Genomic DNA, 13,952 nt, shown 5'->3' on the forward strand with positions numbered 1-13,952 from the left:
TCCTGGAAACTCCAGTGTCACTGAGGAACATCCTGTAACACAGACTGCGTTGGCTCTTCACCAAGCCCATGTCTGGATCTGAATTGTTCCAGTGGCACATCTGAGAAGCAGCAGGCAGCTACTGCTGTGAAATCTGAAGGTGGTTCTTGCCAGGACCCATTATTGCCCTATTCATGGACTTTCAGTCCCGTTTTCTGCCCTTCCAGATCAATTAACAACTATCTACTAAATACCAACAAGACATCAGATGCAAATGTAATGAGTAATAAGAGACTATGAGGTCATTCAATTTCTTGTATCAGTTTCCCATTCTTATTATCCAGCCCATTTTGTACAATTTTCAGGATTGCCTGTATAATACTTGCCACCCTGTAGCTTTCAAATCCCTTTCAATTTCTTCTCCTAAGTGAAGACAGTAGTCTTGTCCAATCAAAAATGTTTCCCTGCCACTTCTAGTTATTTACCAGACAACCTGACCATATTTTAAAAAGGAAGGTTGTATCACAGGATTACAATTCAGTGATGCATGAGGTATTTCCCATCCAATGTGCCTTTTTCCAAGTGAGATGCAAAGCTCCAGAGAAAAGGTACTTGGACTTCAAAGCTTGGGCAATAATGTTTTATAGAAAATACATCCCTTTTGACAGCTAGAAAGGTCAACACTACCTAAAACCATCAGGGCATGCTTGCAACCTGTGACACACACCCCAAGCCACCATGGTACAGAAATATTCAGTATTCACGCTGAATATTCAATATTCAATATTCATAATTCAATAATTTCGTGCTGAAAATATTCAGTGTGCTTATACTGCAGTGAAACTGCCTTCCCTTGGCCCTTTCCTTACCTGGGTAGGCTTTGAAATAGGCATCAACGAAGCGCTGGTGATCTCCATGGATTGTTCTTGCCATGCCAGGCCATGGCTGGGCAATGCAGAGTGCACCAGACACATCATTGCCCTCTATAACCTCTCCCTGCAGGTTCAAGCACAGGAAGGATGAACAGGTGAACGAAAGAGGAAAAAAAAAGAGCTTCTGTGTCATTGATCCAGCAAGAGTCACCCTGTTGCTCACTGCAGACTGCCAGTAGAGGGTCACAAGTGGAGAAAATAAATGCAAACAACTCTTCTAGACACTTGCAATGCCCTGCTGGCAAATCTGTATGGACAACTTAGATATGCTCTCTCTATATATATATAAATACATAAATATAAACTGCTCATCTATTCTGCCATTTTTAAGGAGAAACAAGCATCCTTCTGGATCCTGTTCCTTTGCCATCCAAATGGTGACCAAAGCAGAAACACACATCAGCTTCTCATCTGGGCACCCAGCACAGCTCCAACTCACATTCTCATCCATGAGCACAGGCACAATCCCAAAGAAAGGTCTCATAGCCATAGCTGGAACAATCTCAGCTTTCTCCTCTGAGGGCCGTGGGGCAATGCAGATGCCACCAGTTTCTGGAAGAAAAATGAAAAAAAAATATATGTAGTCCATCCACTGCTGGGTGAAAGCAAATTCCAGCTCTTCTTAGGTCAAAAAGAAAACAGTGAAGCCACCTTGCAAGAAAGAGCCACTGGGAATGAGTTCTGCAGGACCAAGAAGCACAGACATCTGAGAGCAGCACAGGCCCGGCATGGGCAGTACCCAGCAGCCCCACTTCCTACCCAGAAGTGATTTTACAGGGAAAGCATAAGCATGTCAGGGGATTTATCTCCCTCTAGTGTTTCTACAGCTGTCTACGGTTAGCAAGAAAAACACTTCAGGAGTCTGAATTACTGTTATTACAGAGTATGAGATTAACCCACCCCTTACAGGCAGGTTGAGCTTATCTTCTAGTCAAAATTGAACCTTTTAATCATCCTTTTTCATTCCTGCTGGGATGAACATTAAATCAGACTCCAGCCTTAATGAGATCTTTTCTATTCTAAATCTAATTCGGAAACACAAGAGAGAAACAAAAACAAAGGAGAATAAGGCTTTTAAAAACACAGCTCTACAAATAAAGGCATGTTCTGCCACATGGAGAGTGCATTCCTCTACCAGCTTTGCTGAGCTTGTGAAAACTGAAACCAGGGGTTGGAATGGATGACTTTGACCCTGAATTTGCATCCAGCTCTGAAGAAGGGTCTCTGATGTCCCTAAGCTCTAGATCTGTAGCAAATGCTTTCACATGTGGCTCACACATAGAAGTATTCCCCATTTCATTGATGAGCATGCATTCACTTCATGTTTCTGTACAATTTGAAAAGAGGAGCTTGAACTGTTCCAGGAAGAAGTACCCCAGACACCTGCTGTCCTCTGTTTGCTCAGACAAAACCTGCATCAGAACAGGGACCCTGACTGAACGGAAGGTTGCCCTTGCTAAGCCAGCCCTGATCCAACACACAGCACTGAGAGCTGTGTTTCAGCATGGCGTTTGCCACATCCTCCATATCCTGCAGCCAGCCACACACCAGGCAGTAAAGTCTCACTCCTGAGGGTGCTGCATGGTAACAAGTGTGCCTTAAAAACTATTTGCATGGTGAACACCTATTATAAATTGGTTTAGAAGTACCAGTTTTAGCCACTGACAGATGACATCAAGCAAAACTTCTAGGCTGTACCCTGCCCTTATGAAGCCTTTCTATTCAGAAGCAGAGCTGGCAGAGAAAAGCTGTATTTCCACATTGCCCACACTGTCAACAGGGTACAAACCCGCCCAGACTTTGGGCCAGGACAGCAGAGCCTGAGCAGGGGATGGGTGCTTTGAACGAGGCTCCCCTCTGCCATGGAGAGATCCTGTCTGGCAGCAGAGTAGAGCAAGTGCTCTCTGCCACCACAGACAGGCTGGGGTGACAGCTTTGGGGGAAATGTGCTCCAGAAGCACCAGCCCAGTCTAAATCCATGTGAGACGATGCCAACAACAAAAGCTTCCACAGGGTATTCAGAGATGTCTTTCAAAACCAGCTTCTGTTCATGGCTGTTTTTGGCTTGGTTTTTTTTTTGTGAAATCAGTGACAAAAGTGAAAATACCTAGTGTCTCTTCTGCATCACGAAGAACTCCACCTAAAACTCAAAGACAGCTTTGATTTTATTGCTGCCAATCACAATCTGGTATCTTAACAGCAAGATCCATAGGAATTTTTCATCTGCACACACCACACTATTAAAATTGCTTCTCATAATTGCTCTCTCACTCATTTGCCTCATCCAAAGACTTCAAAGTGGATTCTTAAATCACCATTTGCTGATGCCTGCCAGGCTTTATTAGCTGGCAACAGGTTGCTGCTTTGGAGAGCAGTGTCCCGTGGAGGACACTGCACACAGCAGCACAATTAACCAGCTATTCTGAAACTGTATAGGAAAGGTGACACTGCAGGACCACAGCCAGCATCCATCACATTGCTCCTGTGATCTCTTCCCACGCTCCTTTCATGTTTAAATAGCATATATAATCTTTCCAAGATTAAACTGGCTTCCTCTTTATTAAAGCATCAACTGTAGAAAAAGATTGATTCCACTTTCTAATAAAATCAATGTCATGAATATTTATCATTAATTATGCTTCCAGGAGCTGGTAACTGTTTACCTACAAAACTGTACCTGGTTCAAGGCAAGATCAAGTCCTCTGTACTAACAGACTGTCCAGTGAGTGTTTTTAACCTCTCGCCTGACTAAACCCCAGAAGAGATACAATTTAACACAAGATTTACACCGTACTTTGGAGGAAATAAATAACACAGCATGAGCACTGCGTGCACCAGTTAAACTAACCAAAAAGTGTTAGGGCAAAACTGGGTTCTTCTGAATTACATCAGCACGCAGTAATCAACTGCTTCTCCGTGGAGTTTTCTTTCAGAGCAGTGAGGAAGAAAGCGTGTGATGAGCAAAGACCTAGTCATCTTTCCTTCTGCTCAGCATGTAGGAACCTAAAAGACTTAAGAAATCAGTAGGTGAAGTAGATAGCAGTTAACATTGCTGCTATGAATTCTGAGGTGGTTTTATTTCAAGTCTGAAAATTTAAAAAAAAAGAGCCTGCAAGTCTGGTCTGGATTAAATGGAACTTGGTTGTGTGCCAGGAGAAAATTTATCACACTGAGATAGAGAGCCTGCTAGCAGGAATAAGGACAAAATCAGGAGCAGCTTGACTGGGAAGAGAATGAATATGCTGCTCAATGGTAGTTTAAGACTATTTTTCAGCAGAGGCAGAATGCCAGCAGCTGTGCTCCTGTCTCCATGGCAAACTGGATCTCATGACTTGAGAAGGACATATTGCAAGACACCTCTAGCAACTCCTGAGTGCTGATGCCCAGAAAAGAGAGGACTGGGTGCTGAGGAAGGAGCCAGGAAGGAGCTGCAGGGATCCTTTGAGCAGAGGGCCCCACCAGACAGTACAACTCCACTCTGGGTACTGCTGCTGGCCAGGGAGGCCAGGAGGAGGCCAGCTCTACTCCAGCTGCACTGGAGACAGCAGTCACTGTGTCCAGCAGCTTGTACACAGCAAACAAACCTCAACTGATGCACACAGCTGAGCCAAGCATGTTGCCAGTACTCAAGTGCATCCTTTCTGAGGCATCAGAGCTCCAGGGCCAACGCAACTACAGAACATCAATTCAGTCATGGGAGAAGGTGCTCTTCAGCAGCACTGCTGGGTGATGGCCACTGTGCCCCAGCCACCTGAAGGGCAGCCAGCAAGTCTCTGCTCACTCCTTCCAATCTGCCAGAGCAGTTGCACCAGGTCCCTTTGAGTACACAGCTGAGTTTTCCATCCTCCTCGATCATTCCCAGAAAGGAGAACAAAGCACACCTAAGTACAGACTGTGGCTGTGTGGTGCTTTCAGTGCTTTTGCATGATGAGACCATAACAAGGTTAGTACAGTTAATAAACTGAAAAGGAGCTTTGCAATTCAAGCTGACTATTGCCAGCTTTGCCCAGAAATTCAATCTCTGCCTCGTATTTCTAGCAGCAATTGGCATTTTCCAGTACTCAAAATATCAAAGAACATTTACAGGAAAGCAAAAAACCAACATTGCTTTTACATGTTGTAAAAGACATTCTGCACATAACATTGCTGTTATGTGCAGAAACTCCCCAGTGACTTTCAAAAGCTTATCCAAATCCCAGGAGGGTTTTTTTGACAGACTTGTTGGATCAAATTGAAATGTGTTAATCCCTCTCTCCCCACCAGCAGCCTGTCAATGGTCAGGGTCCCCTGTGCCCCCCAAGGCTGCCTCTTACCTGTCTGCCACCACGTGTCCACGAGGGTACAGCGCCCTTCTCCCACCACCTGGTGAAACCACTGCCAAGCTTCCTTGTTGATGGGCTCTCCCACTAGACCAAAACAAGAAAGAAAACGACCTGAGACCCAGGAGAATGCAGGCAGTTCATTCTCCCTCTTGGTGCATGATGCATGATCTCCAAGCAGAATGCTCACCACACTTTTCCTGGGATGCACAAAGGACTGCAATGCACTCGTGTAACTGAGGACTGACTTTTTCCAGAAGGACCAAAAGGCAAGAAATTAATATCACTGAAAGTAACTAATCAATGCAGGTCATGTAATGAGAACCTCCAGAATAGAACATAATGCAGAAAAATGCTGCTTGGGTCACCTATGCCAGTAAAATTGAAAGTGATGCCCTTTAACATTAGATAAATCTTTTTAGCCAAGAATGTGATCCTGTAAAATAATCTAGGAAACAGGCCATCATACAAAAGTTCAATGGACCCAAAATGTGATTTTGTTGCTTTTTCTGCTTAGAAAATATTTGAAAAGCCAGACACAGAGCCTGCTTTATCATCTTTTTTTCTCATCGCATCCTATGTGATCAGCTGAGCTGCTCTGGGATCTTCATTTCACCAACTAGAACCCTTTGTCTTTTTTAGATGAAGATTTCATGCCCCTTACCTGAACCCAAAACCTTCAAGGAAGATCTGTCATATTTCTTCACCCACTCTTCTCCATAATTCAGCAGCAGGCGTATCGCTGTAGGTGCGCCGTAGAACTGATTAATCTTCAACCTTTGCACCACCTCCCAGTAACGACCTGCAAATCACAAATTGGCTTTTTACCCTTCCAGCACTGACATACTGCTGCAAACACTCAGCTGAAAGGTTAACAGCCAAAGCTGGAGCTGTTACTACTGTGAGTACACAGCAAAAGCAATGACAGCTTTTTTTTCCTACCCTGGATTCACAGATGTTCCTGAGCGTTGCATACACACGATCCAGAGCAATGGAGCTTACCTCTCCTGAGCAGGCAGGTCACGCTGGACAGGTCTCTAAACCTCTTTTGCCACATCTAGCCAAACCTTTTCCCACCACCTCCTCACCTGGGTCAGGGTACACTGGAGTGCTTTCAAACAGGACAGAGGTGGCTCCGTTGCAGAGTGGTCCATACACAACATAGCTGTGTCCTGTGATCCAGCCAATGTCGGCCACACAGCCAAAAACATCGCCTTGCTGGTAGTCAAACACATACTGCAAAGATAAACAGGAGGCCAGCTGATTTCCAGGTGCTCAAAGGAAAGGTGCTGGACTGGGCATCCAGCTGGGAGCAGGAGAGGGCACGGGGCAAGTGGAGCCAGGCGTGTGGGCCATGAAGACCAGCCCAAGGTGAGGAAGCAAGTCAGAGGGACCAGAACCAGGGCACCCAGGTTCCTGGCACATTTGCAAACATACAGGAAGCACAGCTGTACCAGCAGTAGCTCAGCTGGAGCAACAAAGCTCCAACCAAAGCTCAGAGCCTTGGATACCTAAGGATGCCTGCTCCAGGTGGTCCACATGATAAAGCTTATTCTGAGTCACACGTAAACTACAGACCACAAGTCTCAGACCCTTCACCAATATCAACAGATTTCCATGAGAGATCTGGAGGAACTCATAGGTGCCCATAAAACATTTCCTGAGAAATAGTCTTAACTGCTCAGCTTTCCTATATGAGTGCATCACTATCCATCCATCACTTACCCTCTCCTTGCTCATCAAATTCACGATAAAGATCTTGGAGAACTCATTATCTTCTCTTGGATATGGCAAATGCTTCCCGCTGTAAATCTAACTCCTCTACCATATGGTGAAGAGGTTCTGACTCACAAGGAGTCAGGTTTATGGATCAGAACTAAAAAAAACCCCATGAGTGTGTGACAAGAGTGTCACATATGAGTGTGCAAAGACCACAGAGATCACATAGGTCAGCTGATCCCTCTATCTAGAAAAGACAACTCTCACCTTACTTTTCCAAGTGCCTTTCCCTCTCATGCATTCTGCAGGTGGAGAAAATGCACCAGGGTGCAGATTTACCTTCTGTACTAAGAAAGAGATGCCTCGGTGTTTATGCTGTCACTTAGAAAAGCTGACATTAAAAAATGCCCTTCATGCAGAGAAGTCTGACACTTGAACATTCAAATCTTCTAAAAATTCAACCATGTCAGCCTAAAGAAAGAAAACCTTCACATGAATTGTGTGTGATTACAAACAGGGTGATACCACTAAAGCCAGATGAAGATCTTTCACCACAGTCCTCTCCTCATTTCACTGTTACCTTTTCATATGCAGACCTCAGACCAGAAGCTTCAAGAAGCAGTGCCTTGACTCTTTCCATTTTCACGAGAAAGGAGGTTAAAACATTTTCCCTAGATCACCCAGAAAAGCAGAATGGAAGTGCAACCACAAGAGGAGAAATACAATTTTTGTTCTTCAGACAACAAGAGGCTGTTTGAAGAGTCCAGATCCTCTCTGAAATAAAAAAGTCCAGCATCCCAATGCAAAATACTACAATAATATCCACATTACCAATGCCAGTAAGATACTTTCCAGAATCTCCTCAGCTGCAAATTTTGGGCAGCCAACACTGGCACATTTTAAATGCAAGAGCAGCGCTGCCATTTCCTTGCTTTCATAATTCTGTGTTCAGGTTTGCCCAGTATCATATTCCTCAGAACAAATCCTGAAGATTAATTACACAGCTCAGATGTTTTCCAGCTTGTTTACAACCAATAAGCCAACTGGGCAGCAAGCAGAGAACACAGCATTCCTCCCTGATCCAGGTCTCTCTTGTCAGCACAGCTAAAAGGTAAGTGAACCTTTCTCAGAGGAGGCAGCTGAGTTACCTTGTGTGTGAGAGCAGCATACAGCAGGTATCCAGCCTGGGTGTGAACAATTCCTTTGGGTTTCCCAGTGCTGCCTGAGGTGTACAGCATGAAGAGCACATCTTCACTGTCCATGCTCTCTGGAGTGCAGATGGAATCTGCCTTGTTCATCTCCTAAGAAAGAATGGTAATGACAGAAAGACTGGTTATATGGAGCCAATCATCACTCCCCCTGTAAGCAAGGCAATAGTATCCAGAGACAAGAGCCACCATTGCTGTTGCCCCTCACAAATGTCCATGGATTTTTCACAGCTTAAATGGGCTCACCTGGTGGAAAGGGTCCTAGCACAGCATCTAACATTTCCACCAGTACCTCTGCTGGGCAGAGAAGTCAAGGAGAACTGGACAGGTAAAATACCATTTCTGGGGCAAAAAATGGTAAGTCATAGCTGCCTACATTTCAAGCCTTTGCAAGCTGCTGGTAGAAATCCAAAATGTGACTGCAAACACTTGACAGCAGCAGCAAGGCTGGTTGGGCACTGCTTAGTACTTTCCTTTTTCTCTAAAAACTGCAGTGCTACAGTTAAACTGTGTGTTCATCGCCCTTCCCTGGCCCCAGCAGTGGATGACTGTCCTGTCCATTTGATCCTCAAATTCTAATTTTTCTACCCAGAAGAAGAGTGCTTTACTCTCCTGCCTCTGTCACTCTCTTCATACTCCCCTGTTTGGCCAGCTGGGTGGAATCCTCTCCTCACCCCCACAGTCAGAACCACAGGAGGGAAGGATGCAATGCCCTGCTAGGTCAGAGCCTCTCTCGAGCTCTGTACTGTCTTGATGAATAATTCCTGCAAGAATTATTAGGTGGCTCCTTGGAGGAATTCCTTGGTACTGCCTTTTCATGAGAATACACTGTAAACACAATGTATTTACACGTGAACATTACCATCAGTAGGTCCAGCTGTTTAAAAGTGTCTGACAAACAAAGTTTAATAAAATATGAAGAGTTCACCAAATGTAATTCTTAGCCTCTGAGTTACAGTACTGCTGCTCATCTCAGGTATTTCTCATGACATTTCAGCACTGCCAATTTAGGTTGACTCGTAGGTTTTTGAATCAAAGATGGAATCCTCATGTGCTCCATTACAACATGAGCTTAAATTTTGCAGTAAGCCATTGCACGAGAGCTGGAAAGCAGAGCAGCTGTAAAGATCAGTAAGGACAGTTAACACCAATAACTGTTTAGTTCTTGTTTTGTTTCAGATCCCAAAACTGACAATGGGGTGAGCTCAGCTCTTGGATCACTGAAGTACCTCAGGCAGTTTGCAGACCAAGGAAAATAATCAGAACGTCCTTTGTGGAGTAAGGAATAAGACAACTTCTGAGTAAAACTTGTCTTCTCTGTTTAACTTACACTAGTGCTTCTTCCTATCTCGTGTGACCAGCACAGAGACTCTTGAGCAATTATCTTGCCAGCAGATTAGCTTTTTCCAGGCATTATTAGCATGAGTAGTTCCTGTTTACTGCTGCCAGCAAACTGATAAAGCTGCTTCCACATTAGGCTGGAATCCCATGTGTGCCAGCTAAACACATAAAAACAACTGCTGTTTTCTTCCCCAGGAAGCACAGGCTCTAAATAATTCCAAGCCATCACTGTTCTACCACCATGGGACAACCACAACGCTGTTCATGGCTGGATGAAGCCTCTCTAGGAACTTCATTATTTCTGCACTGCCTTTCAGCAGTGACCAGTCTGAGTGCACACGCAATCCACAACGCAGTGTCTGAACACAGTAAAATAACAACAGCCACGATGGTCTCCTCGTCCTCTGGGTCTCAGGAAACACTCCTCAAATCTCAGCACTGTTTGCAAGACTTGTGAAACAGAGCAGCATAACCGCTGCCCACGCTGAGATAAACCAGACATAGATTGAGCTGCTTCGACTCACAATCCTAGCAGACTGTAAATACAGGCAGTCCATTTGAGGATGAAGATCCAGATGCTATAAGAAGCAGAACTCAGGTCCCAAAAGCACTTACGGAGAGAAAGATTACCCTAGCCAACCTCAGACACAAAAAGAGTTATCCAACAACAACATACCTCTTCAAGGGGAATATCACGGTCACCCATGTGGACTTTGTTATCTGTCCTCTGAGCCACAAACACATGTTTGATGCTTGGGCAGTTCTTCACAGCTTCATCCACAGTTGCCTTCAGCTCTATGGTTCGGCCTCCCCTGACTCCCTGGTTGTATGTGATAACTGCTTTGCATCCAGCTAAAAAGAGAAAGAATTAGCAGACATGCCAGCCTGTCTTCCAGGACAGTATGCACACCCAGCTTTCATTACTTTGGGGGTGATGTATAGGACAACGTGTGTGACAAACACTCAGAACCGCTGTCAGTCAAAACCAGTCAGTGTCACTGATGAAAACACTTTAAAACCTGAGACACACAGAGATTAAGGGTAGCTGGGACCCCCATAGGTTATCCAGTCCATCTCCCCCACCTCAAGGCAGGGTCTGCTTCAGCTAAACCACTCCTGCCAGCTATCCCTTCCATCTTCCTAAAACACTCCAATGGCATCTACTCTACCTTCTCCCCAGCAGTCCACTCCAATGCCTATCGTGAATGTGAGGAAGTCTTTCCCAGCACCCAGCCTCAGTGGCACTCACTGCAGTTTAAATCATCCATCCCTGCCTTGCAAAGCTGACATGCAGAACAGCTTCTTCCCAGTTCCCTGTGTGAGGGATAACTAAAACATGTACTCGCTCTCTGCAGATCAACTCCACTAAAAAGAAGAGAAGAACATGACAATTTCTGTAAAACTTATTCCCTCACACTAGCCACAAAGAAACTGATGTGACTGCCAGGACATGAGCCACTGGCTATTTCCCTCTTCTGTTGCTATTTTTAGCATCACTTTTTACCTAATCACAATATACAAGTACTTTGGGGCTGACAACAGCTCTGTCTGCTGGTAGAAGGGCTCACAGAGCAGGGGCAAGCTGCCAACACTTCCAGTACTGTACATAAATCACAGGATCCCAGTTGAGAATGCAGAATTAGCTCTGTCCAAGAGTATCAAAGAAACACTGCAATTATACTGCAAAACAACAAATCGGGCCCTATCCCTAAGCTCTGGTTTTCCTTCCAGTTTCACTGCTGTCAAGCAATAACCCAGTCTACACTGAATGTTAAGCAATTTATTAAGTATTCTGAGGCCAGAGGACACTGCACGTGTCACTCAGGAAAAGGCTCCTCACTGCACTCTTCAGGGGAGAGTGAACTGCCCTGCTAGGCGAGAATGAACCAAGAAAACTCTTTCTGCCAAGAAAACACAGGGCTGGGATATGCCTTGGAGCACTGAAACAGAGGTGTTTGTTCCCCACTCTGCATCTACTCACAGTCCATGATTCTCCCAGCCAAGGACTCAGCACTGAATCCAGCGAAGACCACAGTGTGAACAGCACCGATCCTGGCACAAGCCAGCATGGCTGCCACTGACAAGGGGGACACAGACATATAGATGGCCACCCTGTCCCCTTTCTGGATCCCGTATTTCTTCAGGGTGTTGGCAAGTCGGCAAGTCAGATCCTGAAGTTCCCTGTGGCACAGAAGGAATGTTGTTATGTGACTGCACATCCTGGTTTACACAGGGCGAGCAAAGAAAAGATGACCTTGGGCAGAGTGAGGCTTCATGATCACCTCTGCACCTCATCTCAGCAGTACAGGGCATCTTAAAGAAGCGTGGCCTGGGGCATGCTGGTAGCCAGGCTGCTCCTGCCGTTGCGGAGAGGAGAAGAAAGGGCAGAGTGGTACTTGCTGCAGAAGGACAGGAGAGAGAGCTGCAGGCACTGTCCAGAGCTGCCGGGCTGTAATGTGGCCACGGCAGCCAGCAAGCCAGGTGCTGTCATGCTGCCTCCAGAAATCAGGGTTCATTTCAGTCACTCCTGATGCCTTTTTTACCCACGAGGCTCAGGCAGAAGCCAATGGGAACACAAGTGGGATAAACACAAGATGAAATGGAAGTGTTGTCCAAAGATTTGCCACACTGCTCAAGCTGGGCAACAGCTGGAAGTGCTCCACAACCAGGAGCTTCTCTTTAAATTGCAAGGGTAAGCAACACGTTTGCATGCACAAGGAAAGAAAGGGGAACTCCGGAGGCACTTGTATGAGGGGCAAATTTTACAAGAGTCTCATCGAAGCTGGACCACCCACAGCCCAACAGCCTTTAAGAACACAGGTACTGCTGCCACTCTTGCACAGAGAAACTCAGGAACACCAAAAACAGGAACAAAGTCTCTTTTCATGGGACACTGCTATGACATGGTGACAATAGCAAAAACATTCCTCTAAGGAATGAAAAAGCACTTTGTGGGCACGGGCTTGCACATTCCCTTTTTCTGATGTCTGCACAGGGGATAGATAACACAATTGCAGGTACACCTGGGACCAAGATGCTGTCATGGACTGAACAGCTCTGTATGCCTGCAGTGGAAGGGCTTTGGGAACAAGGGATACTGTGCCAGGTGAGGGTCTCATGCCAAGGGAGGAGGTGCAGCACAGGGTGCTGACAAGGGGCAGCAGAGCACTCCTGATGCCAATCACCAGCTCAGAGGAGATGACTGGCAGAGTCTGCCAGGAATTGTCCTTTGGGTTCACGAACTCTCTGAGTACCAAGGCCCAGAGAAGAGAGACATCTTCTACTCTCCAGCGTCTTCATCATCAACCTGCCACCTGTGAACCCTTAGGGGTTCTAAGCTATACCACCAGAGACCCCTGGTAACTTAACAAAGTTTTAACTTTTAACAAAGAAATTGATTTGGAGGTGGTTGCATTCCCTAATAAGCTGTAAAGCATGAATCCTTATCTTGAGTATCCTCTTCTTCCATAACTGGCAACAGCTGCAAAAAAAACCCCCAATTTTCAACTGGTGGCTAAGCTGCAAATAAAATGAAAAGTTGTTTCTGGTTCATCAAAAATTATTTTGTTCCTTTCTTTAAACCCTTGCAATTTGGAAATAAAAGCTGAACTGCTCTGCTTTGGAAATATCTTATCAAAACTATGGGCTGAGAATAAGTAATTTTTGGAGTGTCCACCCCACAACTTGTCTTAAACCAAGAGAGAAGACAAGGAAAATGAGACAAATCCAAGACACAGCACTTCATATTATTTATTCTAAGACTATTCCTGTAGCATCAAGTAAACAGTCCATTTCTGAACTCGGAGAGGTGGTCAGACATGTTCAGTGCCTGTTCTCTGGCAGTAGCTGGTAACAGCTGCCCCTGCAGGGTGACCACAACCCTGTAGAAAGCAGGGATAGAGCAGATGCACCCCAGACTGAATTCTCCCTAATCTCTTATAGTGGAAGATCAGCCTAAACTCTAAAGCACACCATGGAACACCTTTTCCCAAGCCCCTCATGACCACGGAGGTGCACAGTCGATTAGGTTTATTATTTTGCTTTTACTGAGTTCATGAACTGAGCAACTCTGTGCAATAATGAATTCTCAGCCAACCACTGGTTTGGTGCCTTGTCCTAAAAGGCCACATTTTCTGGTCTGGAATTTATCTGATGCTGCATTAAAGAAAAATTTCAATGTGGATAAATAACAAAGAGGCAAAACAAAAGCTGCTCAACTACAAGGCAAATGAAGGGAAACCAGCCCCAGAGAGACAGCTGTGAGAAAGTAAAATGAAAACTACTTATCTGCAATGGAAAATACTCAAGTGCTTTCTGAGCTGCAGCCTCTTTCTCCTATACAGAAATGCCAAAATATCTCTGTCTAAGGTTTGTTTTCTTAGCAACTCCATGATTCTTCTTGTTCCTTTTGCTTATTCAGGATTTGGTGACCACAATGGCAGAAGCTCTCATTG

The 13,952-nt window shown here is 45.2% G+C and overlaps 1 protein-coding gene across 1 annotated transcript in view; it reads right to left on the reverse strand.

Annotated features, from left to right (window-relative positions):
* The window catches only part of ACSS1 (acyl-CoA synthetase short chain family member 1), a 31,269-nt gene that overhangs the window by 7,710 nt on the left and 9,607 nt on the right, over nt 1–13,952 (reverse strand). The window contains exons 3-10 of the mRNA XM_038132662.1: nt 11,480–11,679; nt 10,175–10,350; nt 8,098–8,250; nt 6,319–6,466; nt 5,895–6,032; nt 5,225–5,317; nt 1,351–1,463; nt 849–975 (exon numbers count right to left, since the gene is read on the reverse strand). Of these exons, the coding sequence (XP_037988590.1) occupies nt 849–975; nt 1,351–1,463; nt 5,225–5,317; nt 5,895–6,032; nt 6,319–6,466; nt 8,098–8,250; nt 10,175–10,350; nt 11,480–11,679 (1,148 nt within the window). The remainder of the gene's footprint in view (nt 1–848; nt 976–1,350; nt 1,464–5,224; nt 5,318–5,894; nt 6,033–6,318; nt 6,467–8,097; nt 8,251–10,174; nt 10,351–11,479; nt 11,680–13,952) is intronic.

This window comes from Motacilla alba, chromosome 3 (genome assembly GCF_015832195.1).
Source record: "Motacilla alba alba isolate MOTALB_02 chromosome 3, Motacilla_alba_V1.0_pri, whole genome shotgun sequence".
NCBI classification, from domain to species: domain Eukaryota; kingdom Metazoa; phylum Chordata; class Aves; order Passeriformes; family Motacillidae; genus Motacilla; species Motacilla alba.